This window comes from Perognathus longimembris, chromosome 10 (assembly GCF_023159225.1).
Source record: "Perognathus longimembris pacificus isolate PPM17 chromosome 10, ASM2315922v1, whole genome shotgun sequence".
In the NCBI taxonomy this organism is placed as follows: Eukaryota; Metazoa; Chordata; class Mammalia; order Rodentia; family Heteromyidae; genus Perognathus; species Perognathus longimembris.
Genome location: NC_063170.1, coordinates 12,339,962 through 12,352,985, shown reverse-complemented (window position 1 = coordinate 12,352,985; position 13,024 = coordinate 12,339,962). Strand labels below are relative to the sequence as shown.

General features: G+C 44.9%; 1 protein-coding gene across 11 annotated transcripts in view; it reads left to right on the top strand.

Annotated features, from left to right (window-relative positions):
* The window catches only part of Slc7a6 (solute carrier family 7 member 6), a 56,624-nt gene that overhangs the window by 20,012 nt on the left and 23,588 nt on the right, over positions 1-13,024 (top strand). For all 11 annotated transcript variants that reach the window (XR_007212287.1, XM_048355260.1, XM_048355266.1 and 8 more), the window contains 2 exons: positions 9,726-9,851; positions 12,287-12,431. Coding sequence is in view for 10 of the 11 variants with exons in the window: in XM_048355260.1 (XP_048211217.1) it covers positions 9,726-9,851; positions 12,287-12,431 (271 nt within the window). In the remaining variant the exon portion in view is untranslated. The remainder of the gene's footprint in view (positions 1-9,725; positions 9,852-12,286; positions 12,432-13,024) is intronic.

The window sequence follows — 13,024 nt, the reverse complement described above, 5'->3', positions numbered from 1 at the left end:
ATATCCCCAGCCCCAATATTCTGCTTTTTAAATATAGTATACCACTCTCCCCCACCTTTATTTCATGAAATGTTCTTCAAGATCAACATTTTAAAATTCTTTTCTACCTGTCCTGGCTTTAAGCCATGATCTCATCTTCCTGAGTAGCTAGGATTATAGATGTGATCCACTGTCACCTGGCTAAAATAAAATTTCAGATTGTTGCCTAGCTGAAAAGATTGTTATGAGGAATATCATTGAATCAATGTGTGTGTAAGTGCTTCTTCCTATCTGATATATACTAAGTGCTCTATAATGTTATTTTTATAAATAATGCTGTTGTTATGATCTTTGTACAGAAATTATTCTTATATTTCTTTTTTTTTTTTGGCCAGTCCTAGGCCGTGAACTCAGGGCTTGAGCACTGTCCCTGGCTTCTTTTTTGCTCAAGGCTAGCACTCTGCCACTTGAGCCACAGCGCCACTTCTGGCCATTTTCTGTATATGTGGTGCTGAGGAATCGAACCCAGGGCCTCATGTATACGAGGCAAGCACTCTTGCCACTAGGCCATACCCCCAGCCCAGAATCAGACTTTAAACAGAACAAGAAGATATTGGAAGGAAGTCTCTTTGGGTAAGAATGGGAATAGTCTGAGCTGAAGAGACATAAATTGTTGGAAGAAACTAACAGGTTGTAATTCAGGAGAAAGAACACTAAAGCTTTGTACTCAACCCAGAGTGAGGCTTAGGTAGGATAAGAGGATGAAGTTTTGAAATGCAAAGATAAGAGAGGTTCAGCTTATTGGTTGAGAGACTGCATAAAGAAGTTAAAGCTATGCCAGAGTAAATAGTAATAGTTCCATGTTAGAACAAAGGATCCAGGAAGTCTCTGTGTAACCAACTCTAGGGGAAGAGCCACACACAGGCTGGTAGCTACTGGGCTAGACTTGGTCCACATGGATTTTTTTTTTTAGGCCTGTATAATGTTTTAAATAATTTTGAGTTAGTTACCAGCATTTGAAAAATCAGGTCACTATCTCTCTCTTTCTCTCTCTCTCTCTCTCTCTCTCTCTCTCTCTCTCTCTCTCTCTCCTCCCTCCCTCTCTCTCTCTCTCTCTCTCTCTCTCTCTCTCTCTCTCTCTCTCTCCCTCACAGCCCAGGTTTTTTGTTGAACTTGGGATCCTTTTGCCTCAGCCTCTCAAGTGCTAGTTTATAGGCGATGTATCACGGTGTTCAGTTCTTTTTTATATGGAGTATACATTTCTCCCACATTTTCTTTTTTTTTTTTTTTGGCCATTCCTGGGCCTTGGACTCAGGGCCTGAGCACTGTCCCTGGCTTCTTCCCGCTCAAGGCTAGCACTCTGCCACTGGAGCCACAGCGCCGCTTCTGGCCGTTTTCTGTATATGTGGTGCTGGGGAATCGAACCTAGGGCCTCGTGTATCCGAGGCAGGCACTCTTGCCACTAGGCCATATCCCCAGCCCTCCCACATTTTCTTGCCTTTGTCCATTCAGGTTACTTTCTTGGCCCCTGAAGGCACTGTTGCTTGCTGTACTCCCTGGCTGTACCCAGCACATTTATAGGTTATACTAGTGGAGAGATCTAAGCAGCTTTAGGGGTATTTCAGACTGTCTTAGCTACTTAATTACCATAGAGTAATGGTTCTCAGATGGAGGTGAGTTTGGCTTCCAGGAGCCATTAGGCAATTTTTGGATAAATTTTTAGTGGATATCACTACTGGGAGGTGGTACTGCTGGCATCTCATGGGGCTAGAGATGTTGCTGAAAAGCTGCTATGTACAGGCCAGCCCATATGGACTTATCCCACTCCAAATTTTAATAGTGCTGCTGTTGAGAACCCATACTAGAGATGCACTCTACTAGAGATACATTCTGGGGTCTTAGAATTTTCTGTAATAGATGGAGTCTTATGTTGCTGACAGAACGCTGAATGCTTAGGTACTGTTACTCACTTATGGGACTATGGAGAGGAACTGATTTTATTTTCCTTCCTTGGTTGTTTGGCTTTGGGGCTTGTGATCCCCCTGCCTCTGCCTCCCAAGTGCTAGGATTACAAGTGTGTACCAACATTCCTGGCAAAATGATAGCTCTTAATAGCCTGGTGCTGGTGGCTCATATCTGTAACCCTAGCTACTGAGGAAATTGAGATCTAAGGATCCTGGTTCAAAGACAGTCTTGGCAAGAAAGTCTGAGAGTCTTACTTTGAATTAACTACAATAAAAAGCTAGAAGTGGAGATGTGGCTCAAGTGGTAGAGCACTACCCTTGAACAAGAACAATTCAGTGACAGTATTTAGTCCCTCAGTTCAAGCCCAGGACTAACACTCTCTCTCTCTCTCTCTCTCTCTCTCTCTCTCTCTTTGGAATATAAATTAGGAATATAGGATCTCTTCCTTGGCTAGTGGCCAATGGTATTTTTTTTCCCCAGTCCTGGGGCTTGAACCTGAGCTTCTTTTTTCAAGGCTAGCACTCTACCACTTGAGCCACAGTGACACTTATGGCTTTTTCTGTTTATGTGTAACTGAGGAATCGAACCCAGGGCTTCATGCATGCTAGGCAAGCACTCTACCACTAAGCCACATTTTTAGCTGATCTTGTCTCTTTTGCTTGGCTTTTTTTTTCTGGCTCAAAGCTGGTGTTATTTCTTGAGACACACCTCCACTTCTGGCTTTTTGCTAGTTAATAAGAGATAAGGGGGCTGGGAATATGGCTTAGTGGCAAGAGTGCTTGTCTCGTATACATGAAGCCCTGGGTTCGATTCCCCAGCACCACATATATAGAAAACGGCCAGAAGTGGCACTGTGGCTCAAGTGGTAGAGTGCTAGCCTTGAGCAAAAAGAAGCCAGGGACAGTGCTCAAGCCCTGAGTCCAAGGCCCAGGACTGGCAAAAAACAAAAACAAAAACAAAAAAAAGAGATAAGGGCTTCTTGGATTTGTCTGTCCCACCTGGCTTCAAACAGTGATCTTCAGATCTCAGTGGCGTGAGCCTTTGGTACCCTGCCCTGAATATCTTTCCCTGGTCTCCTGCTTTCTTAGACTCACACCTGGTCAGGATTTTGATTTAGAAAGATATTTCCCCCTCATTTAGACAGTCCTCATTTTGAGAGTTACAAAGGCCTAATACCAAGTCTTCATCTTATTTATCATGTTCTGATTATAAGATGAAGTGTATTTGTATAATAAAAAGCAAAGATACTGTTTTTGTGTGTGCCTGGAATTGAACCTAGGACCTTTACACATGCTAAGCATGTACTCTCCTGTTGAGCTGTACCTTAGTTCCAGATTGGGTTTTTCTTTCTTTTTTCTTTTTTGGAGGGGGGAGTTGAAAAGCAAGCCATTGTTTAATTGTTTGGCTGGCTGGTGCTGTGAAAAGTAAATTAATCAGTCTTGACTAAAAGTGATTCCAGCTGATCCTTACAATTTAGTACTGTTTAGAATTGCTATTACATTATTTAAATGGACAAGTTTTTTTTTTTGTTTTGTTTTGTTTCTTTTGCCAGTCCTGAGGCATGGACTCATGGGCTGAGCACTGTCCCTGGCTTCTTTTTGCTCCAAGCTAGCACTCTGCCACTTGAGCCACAGTGCCACTTCTGGCCATTTTCTGTATATGTGGTGCTGGGGAATTGCACCCAGGGCTTCATGTATGGGAGGCAAGCACTCTTGCCACTAGGCCATATTCTCAGCCCCTTCTTTCTTTTTTTTAAATGTGGTCTCAAACTCCTAGGTGCAAACCTGGGCACAAATGATCCTCTTCAGCCTGTAGCTGGGAGGACAGCTGTTCAATACCAGGATCCTCTTTAAGAATACTTTCGGGGAAAATATGCATGTAATCAAGCATAGGCTAGGAGATAGCTCTGGATTCCAGATGGCCATTGGGTAGGGTTGACCTTCTGTGGACTCACCTACTGTTGTTGTTGTGTAGGGCTGTACTCTGTCCTCAGATGCCCTTTGGCCACACCCTGTCTGTCTGTGGGAGGGATTGGATGGTTTCACTGCCCTCCCCTGTGGGAATGGTGAGCTGTGACTCTCAGCATAGCTAGGACTACAGCTTCAGACTGCCCAGCCACCTCCTGTATAAGAGATGCCGTTCTCTCAGGCGGTGCATGTATTATTCAGGATTAGTGTGGGTTTCCTGCATCAGGAAACCTAAGGCAACATAAGTCAAACACTGAAGTTTATTCCCTATCTTACAGGGGGACTAGGCTGGTAGGACAACTTCAAAAATGTTTCAACAATCCAGGTTCCTTGTGTTTTACGTCTCTGCCATCCTCAGCTGTCCTCAGCGTGCCATCTAGCCATGATCTCAAACTCCTGATGTCAGGTCTGCCTTAGGAAGGAGAAAGAGAAGCACACCTTCTCTTTTGGAGTGCTCTCTCTCTCTCTCTCTCTCTCTCTCTCTCTCTCTCTCTCTCTCTCTCTCGTGTGTGTGTGTGTGTGTGTGTGTGTGTGTGTGTGTGTGACAGTCCTGGGGCTTGAGGGTGTTGTCACTGAAATTTTGTGCTCAAGGATAGCACTCTTACCAGTTGAGCCACAGCTCGACTTCCACCTCTTTTGATGCTTAATTGGATACAAGAGTCTCATAGACTTTGCTGCCTAACCTGACTTTGAATTGTGATCCTCAGATCTCAGCCCCCTGAGTAGCTAGGATTACAGTCGTGAGCCTCTAGCACCTGTCCAGAAGTGCTTCTTGAGATCTTATATGAAACATCTGTTTACAGCCCCCTTGGAGGAAGTGTGTTAGTTTCTTTTCCATAGCTACTTGTGAGAGAGGCTGGGAAATGTTTGATTTAGTCATGACTTCAGCTAAAATTCCTATGAAGGGAAAAAGGAGAGAGTAAATACTGGAAGATGATTTGCAAGTCTCTGCCAGAGAGAGTGCTCAGGGATTTATTTCTGTCTAGGGGTTGGGTTTGGATCTGCTGTTAGAATGTTCTTTCTTGGCAATATGTTGAGTAACCAAAACTTGAGTAATCCAGCTGGTAGAGTACTTGAAGTCCTCAGTTTGATTTGCAAAAACATAAAAACAATAAGCAAACAAGTAAATATCTGCCAAAAAAGCAGGCTCCCAGGGATGCTTGAAAACCTCGAGTGGGTCCCATGCTTATACATGCTGGTTTGTCCAGAAAATGAGAAGAGGGAAGGCTTAGGGTGTGAACTGTAGCTGTGGAATCAGAGCATCTGGTCTCAAGGCTTGCCCCTGTTATCTTTGTTTGAGCTCTGATAAAGTTTGGGGAGCTAAATGGCTGGAGGTATTGGCTGGCCTGGAGGGCTGTGACTCAGATGCTGAAATTGTTTTTCTTTTTTGTAAATATATATATATTATGAAGGTGACATACAGAGGAGTTACAGTTACGTAAGTCAAGACATTTTATTTCTTAATTAGAATCAGGGAAGTAGACCAGGTACTTGGCATCAGCGTGGTAGTCTGTGTTCTCTGGCAGGACTGAGAGCAGGATGAGGCAATCTATGTGCCTGGGGCTGGTCTTAAAGGATATACTCACTCTCAGTTTCCTGGAGTTGGTCCACTACAGTGTGCTCCTTTTGCTATGTACCCTAGACACCTGCTCCTTTTGTTACGTACCGTAGACACACTGCTCCTGGCCTTAGCAGCACATCTTGGCTAATTAACTACTTGAATGAAGAAAGAAGCATGTCTACATGATAACTAAGTGAAAGTATAAAGATAACTAAGTAGCCGAGTGCTGGTGGCTCACTCACGCCTGTAATCCTAGCTACTCAGGAGGCTGAGATCTAGAGGCTTGAGGTTCAAAGCTAGCTTGGGCAGGAAAATCTGTGAGATCTCCAATTTATCTCTAGAAAACCAGAAGTAGAACAGTGGCTCAAAGTGGTAGAGGGCTAGCCTTGAGCAAAAGAGCTCAGGGATGGTGCCCAGGCCCTGATTTCAAGCCCCAGGACTGACCGAAAAGAAAAAAAAAAAGAATAAGTGAAAATATAAAGAATAAACTGTGGGAAAAGTTTTCCCTCCTTCAGATTTTTTTGGAGGTACTGGGATTCAAACATAGGGCCTTGATCATGCTAGTTAGACAGGCACTTTACCCTTGGAGCTATGTCCTCAGTCCCTTTGCCTTGTTTTTGCCCAGGCCCACCTGGACAATGATCTTCCTATTTATGCTTCTCTTGTAGCTGTGAAGACAGTGTGAGCTATCCAGTATTCTCACTCCAGATTTCCTCTGTAGAGACAGGCTTGCTGACCCAGCTTCAGTCTTCCAATTCACCCAGCTAGTCATGGAAAGGGTCCTTCAGGGATGTCCCTGAGAAACAGCTTTCATTCATTAGAGTGGTTATTGAATTCCCACTGAATTGTATGTACTGTATGCTATGCAAAGAGAATCAAGCCTGCAGGAACCCTGTAGGATGGAGGGAAGAAGTGAGACATAATGCCTGGCACTGTGAGCAGAGGGGCATATCAATCTCTTTCTCATCTTGAGACTATAAGCAAGCTTATTGAGCCAGACAGGATATCAATCTGTTTCTGTGAATATATCCATTTTTCCTGTGTCTCCATTTCATACCTTTTTTTGTCTTTTATCTCTCTCTCTTTTTTTAAAAAATTTGTCTTATTCTCAACGCTGATGCCTTCTCACTTCTGCTTCTATTTATAGTCTTGCTTCCTTTTTCTCTTCCTGTTACTAAGGGCTTGTATGTTTTTTTTTCTTTTTGCCAGTCTTGGGGCTTGAACTCAGGGCCTAGGTGCTGAACCTCTTTGTGCTCAAGGCTAGTGCTCTACCACTTGAGCCACAGTACCACTTCTGGCTTTTTCTGAGTAGTTTATTGGAGATTAGAGTCTCACAGACTTTTCTGCCTAGCCTGGCTTCAAATCATGGTCCTCAGGTCTCAGTCTCCTGAGTAGCTGGGATTACAGGTGTGAGCCACCAGTGCCCAGCTGTTTTTTGACATGTAGTTCTTGACTCAGTGTAGCCCAGTACTATAGAAGATTTTGTTTCTTGGCATTCTGACACTAAGGATAGTTCCTTGGAGAGACAAAGGCTCAACTTGGGCTCATTATCTGGTCTGATGGATCATGATATATGGAAGTGGGCACAATTCCCAAGTGGTAGAATGTTAGCATACTCAAGGCTCTGAGTTTGATCCCTAGGACTGGAAGGATACCAGACACCCCTCCGGTCCCCACACAACTAGCAAAAGCAAAACCCAAACCAACACAAGGGGCTGAGCAAGCAGTACCTCAGAATGTACTTATTGTATTGCACATGGGCCTGTGGCTTGCTGGTTAACTGCCTATGTTAGCTAGTCTAGGATAAGTCCACACAGAGAACTTTGATCTGCAGTTTAGCAGTTTCTCCCTGACACTCTTGGCTGTTGCGCCTCACCCCTACTCCATATAATTGTTGTTAATGGACACCTGTATGATTTACCAGTGTAGTGAGTGAAGCTCTTGAAACACCACGGAGGCCATTCCTACCATGTGTTCATTTTCACAGCTAGACCCGGGGAGCTTCTCTCCTTTTGAAAGGAGAAATGTCTTATCTTTCTTTTTTTTTTTTTTTTTTTTGCCAGTCCTGGGCCTTGGACTCAGGGCCTGAGCACTGTCCCTGGCTTCTTCCCACTCAAGGCTAGCACTCTGCCACTTGAGCCACAGCGCCGCTTCTGGCCGTTTTCTGTATATGTGGTGCTGGGGAATCGAACCTAGGGCCTCGTGTACCCGAGGCAGGCACTCTTGCCGCTAGGCTATATCCCCAGCCCCTTATCTTTCTGAAAATTTGCTTGCTCCAGGAAATTGGCTATTTAATCAGAGTCATCAACCCCTTAATTTCATCCATGGTTCATCAGTTTTCTTTTTTTGCTGAGAAATGATTTAAGAATACACTATGTTTTTTATTCCCCTCTGCGGATTTATAATCTTGGGGTAACAAAGCCCAAACACCCGAGAGAGAGATCTCCTAGAGACATGTCCACAGGACACTGAGCTGTGTTGTGGAGTCAGACTTGGAAGTGGGTATCGCTAAGGCTGGAGGAGTAGGTAAGGGAGGCCATTTCTTTTGTGTATATATGTCTGGTGTGAGCCACTGGCACCTGGTTGTTTTTTGACTTACTGTCAAAGTGGGTAAAATATAGATACCAGTGACTAAGAGGATGGGCCTGAAAGCTTTTGGGATAACATTTGAGTCCATCTTTAAATTCCCTTTTTCAAGGTTAGGGGCAGTATTTGGAGGTACCACTGTGGGTTTTTTTGCTGTAGAATCCCAGTGGGGGTGAGGTGCTAGACCAACTCCATAGGGTCCAGATATCACTGAGGTGCACGAGGGAGGAGCTGGAGCTCAGGGCAGCACTGCTGATAGGAACCTTGGGAGCACTCGGTAGGCTCATTTCTCCAGGGACCTCACTGAGAGGTTTGGATAGGGCTGTGGGTTTGGTGATCGTTTGGGCTTTGGAATGGTAGTTGGCTCCCCTTAGCCTCAGTTTTCTCATCTATAAAATGGAAATATTATATATATATATATATATATATATATATATATATTATATATATGGGGGTGTTGTGAGAATTGATTGAGGGGTATCTATGAAGTTGTCAGTTATGTAACATTGTTGTTGTTGTTTGCCAGTCCTGGGCCTTGGACTCAGGGCCTGAGCACTGTCCCTGGCTTCTTCTTGCTCAAGGCTAGCACTCTGCCACTTGAGCCACAGTGCCACTTCTGGCTGTTTTCTGTATATTGTGGTGCTGGGGAATCGAACCCAGGGCTTCATGTATACGAGGCAAGCATTCTTGCCACTAGGCCATATTCCCAGCCCGTAACATTGTTTTTTAACACTTACGTACAGAACATTGTCTCTCTCTTGAGCTGCTGCTCAAGTAGTAGAGTGCTAAAAGAAAAAAGTGAGCAAAAAGAAAATAAATGAAAAACTGCTCATGGACAGCAACCAGGTCCTGAATTCAAGCCCCAGAACTGTCACAAAAACAAAACAAAGAAAAAACAAACAAACAAAAAGAGCTCCAAACATTGTTTCTTTTAATTCCTCAGTAATCAGTCATATGCATTCAGATTTACCTGACTTTTTTTTTTTTTTGCCAGTTTTGGGCACTGTCCCTGAGCTTGAGCTTCTTTTGCTTAAGGCTAGCACTCTACTGTTGGAGCCAAGTGCCACTTCTGGCCTTTTCTGTTTATATGGTACTAAGGAATCAAACCCAGGGTTTCATGGCTGCTAGGCAAGCACTCTGCCACTATGCCACAGTCCCAGCCCTACCTAACTTATTAATGTACATATAGGTCCTCTCTTGTCCCCACTGTCTAATGTCCATAGAGAGTCCTTGTGCCTCTTGCACTTTTTTTTTTGTCTAAGACTGGGACTCGAACTCAGTACCTGACACTTTTGTTCATTGGCTGCCACTCTATCAAGTGAAGTAACCCCTCTTGTTTGTACTTTGGCACCTTGGGAAGGAATGTGGATGAGGAAGATTGGGTGAGGTGAGGTTCACCTTTCTTGGGTGTGTGGAGAATTTCCAAAAACGATTCTGGCTATCAGAATGTATGAATATAAGTTCCTACATGCTTTTGTAATTTTGGATATTCATGAGTACTGTCAGTTGGGGCAGGTCCCCTGTTTGCCTGTTCTTATGTCCACTGGCCCATGGTTCCCTCGACGTTTGTGAGAAAAGGCAGAAGCGATGTTTTTCTATGAAGAGAGGTTGGGTCCTCTATGCCTTCAGCTTATGCTTGCCAGTAACTTTGTGGTTTTCCCTTCTAGGTCTGCTGACATTTGTAAACTGTGCCTACGTCAAGTGGGGCACACGAGTACAGGATGCGTTCACTTACGCCAAGGTCTTGGCGCTGATTGCCATCATTGTCACGGGCCTTGTGAAACTGTGCCAGGGTAAGATGGGCTTGCGGTGGGAAGGAGGGTGGATGTCCCAGGATTTCCTTTGCTTCCCTGAGGAAAATCTGGGGACACCTCTAGCTTTATTGCTCAGCTCTTTCTGTGTTATGCTAGAGGGTGTCAGTGAGTGCAAGAGATGGCCATAAATCTCTTCCCGGATTTAGTGGGCCAGGCTGGCTTGGCCAACTGGACATATTGGGCCACCTTCAGGGAGGCTGGGAACATTGAAAGAAGCCACGGGCATAGGAGTTTGTGAAACTTTTGTCATAACTGGGTCACAGATGTCATCTGGGGGTGAGGGTGGGGTGGGGGTGGGGCATAGACAGCAGGGTGAGCAGCCTGTAGGAAAACTTGGTCTTTCTATAGAGGGGTGACGGGGTATAGGTGTATTCTGGGAGGTTAGCTCTGTGGTTATTTTGCAGCCTTCACTTTTCCTCTGGATTGGGTTCAGCTTTCAGCTTTCAACAAGCCAGCTCACTGATCAAAATATTAGAATATTGTGAAATTGGCACTGCTTTTTCCACATGTTGGCTTTTGAGAGCTTTTCATTCCTGGATCTGAGCACACTGGTTGACCATGAGAGTAAATAGGCTTCCCATAATCTCCTGGGCTCACAGGGAAATCTTGAGGGTCTTTAGCCAAGATTTCTCCCTCATTTAATAGCCCCTTCCTTTAGATGATCAGTCTCTAAATGCAGCTGTGTTTGAAATCACCTGGAGAGCTGAGCCCCTCAACTCAGTGCCTGGCTGGCTTTAAGTCTAAAAGGTTAGGTTTGTTTGTTTATTGTTGGTCATGGGCTTGAACTCAGGGTCTGCGTGCTGTCCCTGAGCTTTTCTGCTAACACTCTACCACTTTAGGCCACAGCTCTACTTCTGGTTTTCTGGTGATGAATTGTGGATAGGAGTGTCATGGACTTTCCTGCCCAGGCTGGCTTCAAGCCACAATCCTTAAATCTCAGTCTCCTCAATAGTTAGGATTACAGGCATGAGCCACTAGCACCGAGCTTTTTATTTCTGTGCACTGGGGATGAAACCCAGGACCTCAGGAATAGTATACAAATGCTTGGTCCTCGAGCTATACCTCAGTGCAAGTTTGTGCTTTTATGAAGTGCCCTAGGGGGTTCTTAGGCAGTTGGTTTAGGATCTGAGTTGTGGAATATGTTCATGCCAAGTAAGTACAGGCAGTCCTCTAGATGTCCCTGGAGTCTCAGGAGCATCTTGGGGTCAAATTGGATTGTTGAGCAATCAATCTGAACCTCAAGATGAACCTCAGGGAACCACTGCTGTGTCCAATGACTGGCAGCTCTGGAGGACAGGGGTCTCTGTTTATCTTGCCCTTGCTGCACACTTATCGTTTTTTCCACACTGAGATCTGGGTCTGCCTTTCTACAGGAGTCGGTAATAAGCTCCCTTAGAAGGCTGAGTCTTTGTTAAAAACCCGAATGTGTCCAGGAGATCTCTGTTCTGGGCATTTGGGGGCGGCCCTGTGGGCTCCAGGCCTGCGGTCTCCAGAGGCTTTTAGGGAGAAGGACATATAGTAGGTATCTTAGCCTGAATTGGCTCCATGAAGAGAGGAGGTAACCCAGTATTAGATAAGAAAACCTCAGTTCCTCTTAGCCTGTAATTTCCTGTCCCTATAACCCCACACCCACTGCTAATAGAGCAGTGGTCTGTGCAACTGATAAACCCATGTGACCTTGCAGTGATCTGAGCCAAGACCTTGCACTGCTAGTAGAAAATGTCTCCTTAGTGGGGTGCCTGTGGTTCATGCCTGTAATTCTAGCTACTCAGGAGGCTGAGGTCTGAGGATCATGGTTCAAAGCCAGCCTGGGCAGGAAAGTCCATGAGGTAAATCTCCATATAACCACCAGAAAAACTGGAAGTGGCGCTGTGGCTCAAGTGGTAGAGTGCTAGCCTAGTGTTGAAGAGTTCAGGGACAGTGCCCTGGCCCAGAGTTCAAGCCCCATGACTGACAAAAGAAAAGAAGAAAATACCTCCTTTGTGCGAAACAGCTAGTGGTATTAGAAAAAAATTGGAACAGAAGTTGGCCTGTTGTGAAACCACTTACAGGAAATAGAAATTTGACAGAATTTGGGGAAAAAATGTCACATCAGCCAGGAAGGACTTTTATTTTTCTGAGATTGTCCAGTTTTCCTAAGGAGATAGGAACTTTTCTAAGTGAACAGGTGGGGTGGTAAAGTGTGGGGGAAATTTTGGGATTGTTCTTTTGGTGTTAAATAATGTTTTTGTTTTTTTCTTTCCCCATTTTCCCTTTTTGTTTGTCCCTGTTTATCTTCCTTCCCCTTCTTGCTTTTTTCATGTTTCCCACCTCTTGTCCTTTCTTCACATCCTTCCTCTTCTCCATATATTTCCCATGTCTTTTCTTCAACCTCTTCCTTTTCCCTGAACCCTCACCTGTCTTTGCCTCCATAGGACACTCTGGGCACTTCATGAACGCCTTTGAGGGTTCCTTCTGGGATATGGGGAACCTCTCTCTTGCCCTCCACTCTGCCCTCTTCTCTTATTCAGGTTGGGACACCCTTAATTTTGTAACAGAAGAAATAAAAAACCCAGAAAGGTAAAGGCAAAATCATACTCTCATTCTCCAATTTGACTGAAACTCCTGCTATAGTGGGTGTACTGGCCCTAACCCATACCTCCTCCTTCTGCCTCTCATCCTGTCTTCCTGTCCACCCTTCTCCAGTTAGGAGAGGTCAGGAACTAGGCTAGGAGTTAGTGAAAGTAGGAAGACCCCTGGCTGTATCTTCACGTTCCCACTGGAGAGTCCCCAGGGTCCTCCCTAGAGGAGAAGCCAGTAGCAGACTCAGCTGGGGCTGAAGTGTCAGGAACTCGCACTCTGGTGCTGAGATTATAGATGGCAGAACCTGAGTTTCTTTTGGCCAGCTGGGTTTCATAGCCTAGCCTCCATCCCTAGTGATCAGAGACGCAACATCATAAAGTTCTGTGGCAAGGGTAAAATATTGATCATGAGCTATCTTCACATGAAAAGTGCTCCTCCCTCCTCTCAGATCCCTTTTCTCTCTCCCTCTCTTCCTGTCCCTTTCTCCTTTCTTTCTTCCTCTTTCTTCTCTTACTCAGTAGAAAGAGCCCATGGGCATAAGGTACACACTTACTTTGGGGTATAAGGTGAAGAGGTGCCAACCACAACAA